Raw genomic sequence first — 10,602 nt, forward strand, 5'->3', positions numbered from 1 at the left:
AAAAGTGGTGTAGTTGCACTAGGGCAACGAAGTGCTTTAGTCAGCTTTAATTGTGCAGCTCTAAACTTGCGGTATGTGCTTAAATATGTGACAGTCTGGAGACACCCAGATCCTCTTTGCAGTTCACACACACGTGTAATCTAACTAAAGGAAGTACTTTTCTTCTTTAGAATTCTTATTCTCTACATATGCAAATGTATGCCACTGTGAGTAAAACTCATACAATTATATCAGCCAAGATTTCTCTTAATTACACGAAAGCCCTAATAATTAGAGTTAGATTATGTGGTTAGTGAAGCCTTTAATATGGTAGACTTAAAAATCTCACCAAGCTGTCTAAAAACTACGAAGGCTCAATATCTTCACAGGTTTTTAAAGGTGTGTTCACACAACTGGCGAAGGCATGGAGATTCCAGGTAGCTCTTTTATCACCAGAAGAGTTCCATGCTACTATACTGATGCCATAAGAAAACATGGTTGTGTGAATCAGTCCTTGACAATAACATTAACAGTACAATCCTATGCCTGCCTGCTCAGAAGTCCCCTTGTTTTCTGTTGGGCTTACTCTCAGATCAGTGTGTATAGGATTGCAGCCCCAAACTGCAGTCCTTAGCACATTGATTTGGAGCAAGGATCCATTAACACCCATAGGATTTACTTCCACACAGACATGCTTAGGCTTGAGGTTTTTTGGGTGTTTGCCCCCATCTTATAGGAATATTTCATTCCCTCTCTACTTCATGCATGCCAGAAGGACATCATCCTATCCTATTTTCAGTCTAATCACAGCAAGCTTTTTCACATACCCTCTAACATTATTGCTTAATGAATAGTGGTGATTTTCAAAAGCTGCCAGAAATGACTAACTGAAGCCTTAGTGATATTTTGCAATCTTCTTTCTTTGTAGTCATAAATTTCTCATTGAGAAATTATTAAATACACCTACTACACCACAAACATTAATCACCTGGAACATTTGTGTGCCTTAAAATGAAATCATAATAAAAAAAAGGTTCGTTCATCTAATTTGCTTGCCTGATTTTTTTTTTTTTCTAAAAGTGTATGCGTACTTAGCCTTAGTGGACCACAAACTTTTTTTCTCTTTTTTCAACACCAGTGTGGCCATTCACTGCAACATATGTCTGCAATTTGCTTCTTGCATTTGAGGAAGTCTATGAAATAAACTCACTTTGCAATAAGCTTGCTATGCTTTAAGGTGCCACAATTATTTGTGTTTCTTTATTTTTTGGAATCATGTTGGTTATACTAGAAAAACCAGTGGCCTCATACTGATGAATGCAATTAATAGTCCCAGATGGCCACGCATGAGCCTCCCAACAGATGCATTCATTAAATCAATGGCACTCAGATGCACATCAGCAACAACGGCAATCTCCCTTGCTGAACTGGAACTCATACATTTTCCCATTAATGACTGCATATAGATGCTATTCAACACTATCGCTCCCCCCCAATAAACTGGTTGGCATGTTCCCAATGATTTTGGCAGGACTGGACTATTTTTCCTTCACTTTTCTCCTGTCATTAAAACAAGCTCCTTCAGTTATGTGTAATGCCTCAAGCATAAGGGAGATGGGTGAGAGTTCTGGATCCAATAATTTCTTTAAAAAAAAAAAGAATTTAAGTTAAACTTTAATTTAACAAGTTTAATACTTGAGTGTAACACACGGCTCTTGTGACTTCCCATTCCCCACTCCTGAGCACTGATCTTTGGAACAACTGGAGTTTTAAGACAATTTCAAACTCCAAAACAGCCACCTAAAGCATCTATACAAATAAAATTAAACTCCCTTTGCTTATATATGGCCATTTTTAAAAATTTAAGTTTGTGCCTAAGTTTGTCACAGTACAGTTGATCAGAAAACCTGCTTTATTTCCCTATTTACAGGATAGGTGCAAACTTTTATTATTTTTTTTAAAGTCCCAACCATGAGAGATATATGCATGTGCTTAACTTCCATGTGCAAATCAATGGGACTTAAAAGTGTTGAGCTTTCAGCTGGATTGTGAGGTGTGGTGCCTTTTTCTGCACTGAAAGATGTTTACCACAGAAATTTTCATGTTTGGTGTTCCACTATAATGTGCTTAATGTAGCAGAGACATTGGAGGTGGTGTGTGTGTGTGTGTGTGTGTGTGTGTGTAATATTGCCATCTTGCTCTGTTTGGAAGCTTCCCAGAAATACTTGCTTGGCTCTGTTGGGAAAAGAGTGTTGGACCACGTGGTTCAGTCTAGCATAAGCAGTCCTTTCAATACCAGGCATCTGTTCCATCTAAAGAGAAGGACATTTAATCCCAATGAATTCAATGGAAACGTTTCCAAGCACAATTCAAAGTGCTGGTGCTGACCTTTAAAGCCCTAAACTTCTTTTGCCCTGTATACCTGAAGGAGCGTATCCACCCCCCATTGTTCAGCCCAGACACTGAGATCCAGCTCTGAGGGCCTTCTGGCAGTTCCCTCATTGCGAGAAGTGAGGTTACATGGAACCAGGCAGAGAGGGCCTTCTCGTTATCAAATGTCAAGGAGATAAACAACTGATTTTTAGAAGACATCTGAAGGCAGCCCTGTATTGGGAAGTTTTTAATGTTTGATGTTTTACTGTGGTTTTATAAATCGTTGGAAGCCACCAAGATTGGCTGGGGCAACCAAGTCAGATAGGCAGAATATTTATTATTATTATTATTATTATTATTATTATTATTATTATTAATTATTTACTTAACTACAATCACTAGTTTTAACCCCTTCACAATGAATAGGACAGTAAATGCATAACTTTGAACTCTCTCTCTCTCTCTCTCACACACACACACACACACACACACACACGCCAACAAGCACCTCAAAATATTTCTTTTAAATTAAACCTGAATAATCAGTTGTTAAAAATGTTTAACTCTGCAAATTTGAGGTTACTTAACATGAATATACGTTTTGGTTTTCTTAATGGCCACAACAGCCCAGCCAAACTGAGGTATGAGTCAATCCAATTCAAAATGGAACTCAAGTTAGACATGAGAAAAGTCCCATCACGTCCCTTTCAATAGGGTTTGGTTGTGACTGATGTTTGCTGAATTGCGCCCACTGTACTATTCCCACAAAAAGATGCAGTTCAGCACAGAAGCTTCCTGGCTTACTTCTGTAAAACAGGACAATGCCCTTTACCCATAATGGCAAATTTCCATGCACACACAAGACATATAGGTCTGTGACGCTTTCGATTACATCTGTTCTTGGGGAGGGAAATTTATGTATATATGCTGGGCTATATCCAAGTAACTTGCAGTAGACCCATTTGAAATGAATGCAACATAGTCATAGTCACTACTTTCTATGGGTCTACTCTGAGCAGAACTAACACTGGATGCAATTTGTTATTTTAAAGGCAGGGTAGGGAGACTGATAGCATGTACAGTATATTCACATAACTGGAAGCCTTCTCTGCCCTGGTTTTAAACTCAGAAGCATAGAGCTAGCACAGTCAACCAGGGAATTATCTCATGGGACTCCCATTAAAATGAATGGGAGTTGTTCAAGAGCACAGTACTATTGAAGACTGCAGATCCCCTTCAGATCAACAATGGATTTCACAATAGAGGATTACGCCTTTGGTTTGTTAATTTTTTTACTCTGTGGGTGGTGTGATTCTAACTAAAATAAAAGCGCTCTGTGAAATCATGAAGTCCCAAATGATAGGGTGGGACTTTATGATACATTCTAGTGTAGAGTTTCTCCAACTTTGTTTACGGTGAGCCCTCTTAAAGCTGGAAGCATGCTGCCTACAATTTCCCCAAACAATTTTTTTTTTAAAAAAACCCTACAAAAACAAGCCTGTATAACTTGTGATCCATCATGCTGAATACAGTGCAACAACTCCAAGATACAGATCTGTAAACTGCAATGATTTAGGTTGCAATTTGCAAAAATTAGCCTGATGGGTCCTTAGGGTTCATTATGTCTATGGATTTTGCTTTGAGGTTTAGACCTAGCTCTCACACAAGATGGTAAAATCCCTGCCCAGACCGCACCACTTCAGCTTGCTAATGCTGGAATATATGACTAAATTCTCCTACTCACAAACAAACAAAACCCCAGCACATAAAAACTGGTTAGGAGGAAAACCCTGATTAGCATGTAGGTAGATGCTTTGCAGCCACAATTAGCCATGTGAGCCAGCATCTACATTCTGAAGTAGCAAAGACCAGATACGTGCTTACCTTCTCATGCACAGCTTGAGATAATGAGGCCTCTCTCGTTTAAGGTTTTCTTTCTTTTTCTTTTTTAAAGGATTCCAGGCAGAGCATCTCAATCAGCTTATACCAGAATGCTCTGGCTCAGTGAGATGGTTTGAGGGCTCCTGTTTAGAAGCCAGTTCCAAAACTTATGGAAGCCACTATAACTGCATTCATGCTGAAATCAGGCTAACTGAACCGTATAGGACTACAGGGCCAGCTTTAATATGACAGCTTCCTTGGAGTGTATTGCATTTCCATGTAGGAAAGAACATGTAAAGCGCAAGTAGATTGGGGACCAAACAGTCTGCATGCTCGCCCCCAATATAAATGCTGTCCATGTCGGAAATCTGTCATTATTTAAAGCATTCTCATGGTCTAAACGGCTCATCACAAAGCAAACTGTTCCTGGACTGCACTACTACAGGTTTCAGTTATGGGATTACACATTTGAACACTCCATAATAAAATAAAAAAATTGAAAGTAATAGAATGTTAGCATGCCTGCAGAAATGGCTAGACTAGGCGCCATTTTCATCCTAATGGGCTTTTAACAAACACACACACACACACACACACACACACACACATGAGCAGTGCTATTTTTGTAGAAAAGAGGTGCCGGAAGTCACCCTGAACACCTCCCTTGTTCTCTTATAATGGCAATGGCGCCCACTTAAGAGGGTCCAGAACTGAGTTCTGGTCAGTTCTGGCTGGGGAAAAAAAGCCCTGTACTTATGGTCTGCCTAGCCCAGGAACAGTTTTAACCACATGATTAGCTATTTGTCTGGACCTGTTCTCGTTGTTCCACTGAAAGATGCCAATAAGAATAGCGCATTGACCACACCCTTTGATGTAGGAAGAAGTATGCAATGCGAGCTTTTAAAAAAGAAATTTGGTTGTTTTTATTTAGATACTTCAATAGGGATTTCAAAACTTAATTTAGGCACCAGTTTATCTTACAAAATTCCTGGCCGTATATACATCCAAAATGCGGCCTGACTGCACTGTAGTTAAGGGGACACGATTTGCTAGGAACTTGTCTTCCAAATATCCCTGTGAAGAAGATGGGAGGAGTACAATGGTACAGCCATGCTGTTCTACAACTCCTATTCATTAAAATAAAATAAAATGTGTTGGAGATGTTTCTTGTGGACTGGGCCTAAAAAGGATCCACCGAGATAGAATCTATACTAGTCTAGAGAGTAAAGAAATGAAGAAAGAAGGAAATGCAGTACTTTAAACTAGGTCTTATGCACTAGATAAGCATTGTGCTTGCTCTCAGCAAAGGAGAATCTTTTACATAATTTATAATAATAACAGTGGCTCTGACCTTTGAAAAAATGTGAAGCTACCTTGTGAACCGGATTAGTTGCTTTGATCCAGTTACCTAGGGTGCAGGTTTTGCTTAGTTTTTAAAGGTATATAGTTTTAAATGTTCTAAGGCATTATTATTTTTTTTGCATTTTAGATTATACAAAGTGTGCAAGTCGAAACAACTTCAGATAACAAAGTAGTGCAGAGAGGCTTTTACCACTGTTGGACTTTTAATCTAAGGCTGCAGATTTTGACTTTGTTCAGATCCTTAATCAAAAAATAATCTTCTGTACATCGCAAAAATAGGACAAAAACTGTTTTCCTTTAACACTGTCTCTGTTGATAACGCTCACATTCCACAGCAGTCTCCTAAAATGAATTATTATTAATATTTATATAGTGCCATCAGTGTACACAGCACTTTACAAAGTAATATTAAGCAGCAGACAGGTCCCTGCTACAAGGAGCTTAACGAAGGGGTGGAATTTTAAATGGAATTCTGTCTTAATACATAGTAGCAAGAATAATAGGTGAACGATATGAGCTGAAGTCTCTCTCTTTCATCCCTTTGAACAGCTCTAAATTAAGCCTTCCTTTTTATGCCAGTGTTCCAAAAAATAAAATAAATTAATTGCCTTCCCTGTGCTACCTGATTCATTGACATTCTCTAGCAGACTGAGGGCTAAACCACCCACGATGCCTGAGATTTGTGACCAGATCTCACAATGCACCTTTCTTTCATTTTAAAACAGGTGCAATTGGCTCTGAATTTGATAAGTGCAGCGATGCTGGTGGGGTGTGTGTGTGTGTGTGTGTGTGTTTGTTTCCCCTCTCGCCAGTTTCCCAATTTAAATTGCCCTGGAATATGCTTTTAGCCTCACAGAGGGAAATTCCAGTATTCTAGAAGGGCTACGTAAGCCATCTCTAGGGGTTGGGCATTTAGATCAGAGAAATGATAAAGCTGAAAACATTAAATGCTTTCCTCTTCCAGCATTGCTATTCAAAACAAGGCTGGAGCCCCTTGCACCTGTTTAAAAGCAAAATGCATGTCATGAGAGTCGATCACGGGTCTCCTGTGTCACTCGTGGCTTTGCCTCCAAAAGAGCATTTTTGGTGAAACTATTAAAATATCTAGACAAGAGTTTAGTCACTATAATCGGAACCTTTTTAATGCAGTATTATTATTTTCAATGCTCACCTGTTGAATTCTGTCAAATATGTTTTTTTTAATAAACCATACTTCAAAGGAGTTTGGGTAACTCCGCTGAAAATTGTGACCATCAGTTAAGGCTGCTTAAAGCATATATAGATATATGTATATATTATGTATTTATATTTAAATAAAAACTTATTATTCAAGCTTCTCAGATTAATTAATCGGTAACACTAAAATGAAACTACTTACAAGAATAACTGGCTGCATGTGTACAAAATAGGATTAGACTGTTTTAAAACAAAATAAAAAATAAATATAAGCCCTGCTTTGCATTAAAAACACAGAACCTGTTTACAAAAAGGAATGTATGAGACAATTTGGACTTTCCTTCTATTCAATATAGCATTTCTATTGTAGTAAAGGAACTGATTTGTTAATTCTACGTTGCAATGACTTTACCAAACATTTTCACTATAGACTTTTTGAAAGCTTTTACAGTAAGAAATTATCAACAAAAAGCAGGCACATTAGTGTACAAAAATGTTGCTGTTGATTCTCTCCCCCCCCCTTTTTGAAAGTGCAGGTTTATCGTGTGCATCTTACAAGACCAACAATGGTTTTAACTCTCACTGAATTTTAAACTTAAAACATAAAATCTCCCAGGAATACTGTAAACATAAGAGGCTTGGATCGAAACTGCTCTCGGTCTCTCTTCATGGTTAGAAATATATTTGCTTGAGAGGGAAAGATTCATCCTTACATTTTGTGTGTGTTTTTCTTGTTCTGGCTGGCTTTCTAACGACACAATTTTGTAAATCTTAAAGCTGAGGCTATCGTGAAGATTCATTTGAAGGGGGGAGGGGCAGGTGTGTGGGTAAGCCAGGCTGATTCATTAAAACAAAGCCAAAGAAATCTGAGCCAAATATGACCGTGTAAACCAACCCTGAAATGTTCGCCATTCAATCAATATCGAAGAGATGGATGAAAAGATTCCACCAGACTAGGGAAAAAGGGGGTAAAATTAAAAGGTACTAAAAGCATCATCCCCAAGTAGGCCCAGCCATCTTTAAGAAACCCAAGAGAAAAATGCACTTTGCTAAAACCTCTAGTATGTAGCTATAGATTTTAGTGATAGAACCAAAAGGAGCAGGAAAAGAGAAATCTCGACAAGGACATATTGGAGAAACCTCCAACAGGTTGCAAAACACTGGCAACTTTCTGAAACTCTGTTCAAGACTTCTCCATCAAAGAGGCGAAGAAGAGAAAGTGTGCCTGGTCTTCAGAAAAACGAAGCCAAAGTGGTCTGGACCAATGTTTCAACTTGCCACCAGATCCGCCCCAAGAGCGTGCACCAGCCTTGTCTCATGCTAGGTATCTTACGGGCACCTGCCTCTTTAGACGGAGGGTTCTCGGAGGAGTCCGCACTACTACCACCTGTGGCTTTGGCCTCACCTTGTGCTACTACTGGTCCTGCCAATAAAGTGTTCGTGCTCTGCCCCAATTTGCCTCCTGCTGCCCCTTTTGGTCCAGCAGGCCGATTGTCCAAAGGGCGCTGTCCGGTGGTGCCTAGATGCGGTTGGCACAGGGCTCCCTGGGATAGATTTCCTCGTAGGCCGGGGGCTGCTCGTTGGGCAACGGGTAGCAATACGGGTAGGACACCTGGAGGTCGGGGTCCATGGGCGAGTAGCCCGGCAGCTCGACGGAAGGGTGGCCTCCGCAGTGCACCTCCACGCCCGCCTCGTCGAACACGTGGAAGACCCCGACGTTGATGTACGACACGGCCTGGAAGGCGCAATCGCCCCCGGGGGACACATCGGGGTCTTCGCTGGAGAAGATGGAGCCTTGGCTGGGGCGCTGCGGGCGCCGTCCAACGCCGGTGCCGCCACCACCGCCCCCGGGACCCCGGCGCCTTCTCCGCCGCCCGCCCGCCACGTGGTGGTCGTGCCGTCGGCGCCGCCGTCGCCGCAGCCCCCGTTGCTGAGCCGCCTTGTAGTTCTTGACCAGCAGCAGGTTGAGCAGCCCCAGCAGGCACTCGAGGGCGTTGAAGATGGTGGAGATGACCAAGCCCCGCTGGTAGTCGCGCAGCTTCTGGCAGCGCAGCGCCGCCGCCGCGCCGTCGGGGCTGCTGCCCGCAGGCCTGGCCCGGGCGGGCGCTGCTCCTCCAACTCCGGCCTGCAGGAGGCAGTAGTGCGAGTACTTCTTCTCCACCAGCGACACCGTGTCGCCGTCGATGACGGCGCCGGCGAAGGCGCTCAGCACGCCCAGCATGAAGACCAGCGCCCCCAGCAGCAGGAAGTTTTGGCGCCCGTTGGCGGGCGCCTTGGGCGGCGCCTGAGGCGGCGTTTGGGAATCCCCGCTCACCGGCACCGCCACCACCTCGCTGCCCGCGTGGCCTCGAGGGGGCGCTGCGCCCGCGCCCTCGGCGGCGCCGCCGCCGCTGTGTCCGGCGTGGTCGTCGGGCTGGCGGCAGCAGAAGAGCGCGGAGCCCAGCAGCGAGAGGCCGGTGGCCAGCAGCAGCCCCGAGTAGAAGGCTCCGGCGGCGCTGCCGAGGCGGAAGGGCTCCCCCTTGAGTTCGGAGCCCAGCGAGAAGCACTTGAGGCCCACGGCGGCGGCGCTCAGCGCGCAGGCGAGCAGGAGGCAGCTGGAGAGCGCGGCGCAGGCTCCCCGGACACTCCACTTCATCCTCCGCGTCTCCTCCGCCGCCTGCGCCTCCTCCTCCTCCTCCGCGCTGCCTCGCCTCGTCCGCCTCCCACCGCCTGCGCCTCCTCCTCCTCCTTCGCCTCCCTCCTGTCCTCATCCTCCCGTGTCCTCCTCGGCGCCGGCGGCCTTTGCCGGGGAGGCGGCCGCCGCGCGCTGCGGGGACATAATGCTGCTGCTGCTGCTGCTGGCGGCGCCAAGAAGGGAGCTGTCCAAAGGCTCCGACGACGCCGTTGCTCGGGCTCTCGCTGCTACCGCCACAGCGGCCGCCGCTACTGCTGCTGCTTGCCGCTCGCCGCCGCCTTCGCCTCTCTGCAGGCAGCCGGCAAGCACGGCTCGCGCGCACGCTTCTCCCTCCCCGCCCCGCTGCCTCCCTCTCTCTTCTTATCCAAGCGGCGGCTGCTGTTGCTGCTGCTGCCGCCGCCGTCGTCTCCCGCGCTCCGCCGCCGCCGCTGCTGGGAGCCAATGAATTATTGATGGCAGCAAGTTCCCGCTCGGAGAGGGGCAGCCACGCGCTCGACGGCAGGGGAGGGGCCGGGCCGGCGCAAGTGGGGTGCGCTGGGATGGCATGGGGGGGGGGAGGAAAGAGGTTTCTCTCGGTTTCTCCTCTTTGCTGATGCAGACCTCGTACCACCCCCCCACCCCCCACAAGGGCTCAGTAGTGCCGTCCATTCGCACCAAAGCGGGAGCAGCGCGTCGGTGGGCAGTTGGGCAGAAGCGGCGCGCGCGCCGGGGGCGCACTAGAAAGTTGGAGAAAGGTCAGCCTGAAGATATTTCCCTCGAGGGCACTACGAGTGCCGTCGTTTTTCGCGTCTTCTCCCCCCTCCCCAAAAAGTGGTAGGTCCGTGCCTTTCTCCCCCCCCCACCCCCGCCTCTCTTCTTCCACCCCCAACTGAGGTGAGAACTTCGAAGTCTCCTGCACCTGGCAAAGTCCTTCGCGCCCGAAAGGAGGCGCCCGAGTTACCTCAGCGAGAGAGGCTTTCCGCTGGGTTGCAACGAAACGCAGCCTCGGGGAGCGGAGTTAGCTTTGGAAAAAAAAAAAAAAAAAAAGTGGGTGGGCGCGTGGGGAAGGGGGCCTTTTCATTCATAGTGATGAATCTCCGCTGCCTCCTCAGAGCTACACCTGTAAAGCGGGGCGGGGGGGGGGAGGGAGAGAAGAGGAAAGATTCCCGCCCCTTCGA

General features: G+C 45.6%; 1 protein-coding gene across 1 annotated transcript; it reads right to left on the bottom strand.

Annotated features, from left to right (window-relative positions):
• Positions 1-1,652: 1,652 nt before the first annotated feature.
• Positions 1,653-9,408, bottom strand: TMEM271 (transmembrane protein 271). Its single transcript, XM_083420455.1, has one exon. The coding sequence runs from the start codon at positions 9,404-9,406 to the stop codon at positions 8,291-8,293; it is 1,116 nt and encodes a 371-aa protein (XP_083276581.1). The 5' UTR covers positions 9,407-9,408; the 3' UTR covers positions 1,653-8,290.
• Positions 9,409-10,602: the final 1,194 nt, after the last annotated feature.

Source organism: Podarcis tiliguerta, assembly GCF_965153285.1.
Source record: "Podarcis tiliguerta genome assembly, chromosome: 17".
In the NCBI taxonomy this organism is placed as follows: Eukaryota; Metazoa; Chordata; class Lepidosauria; order Squamata; family Lacertidae; genus Podarcis; species Podarcis tiliguerta.

Coding starts and splice junctions, on each gene's coding strand:
- TMEM271 (XM_083420455.1), bottom strand. CDS start 9,406: ATGAAGTGGAGTGTCCGGGGAGCCTGCGCCGCGCTCTCCAGCTGCCTC.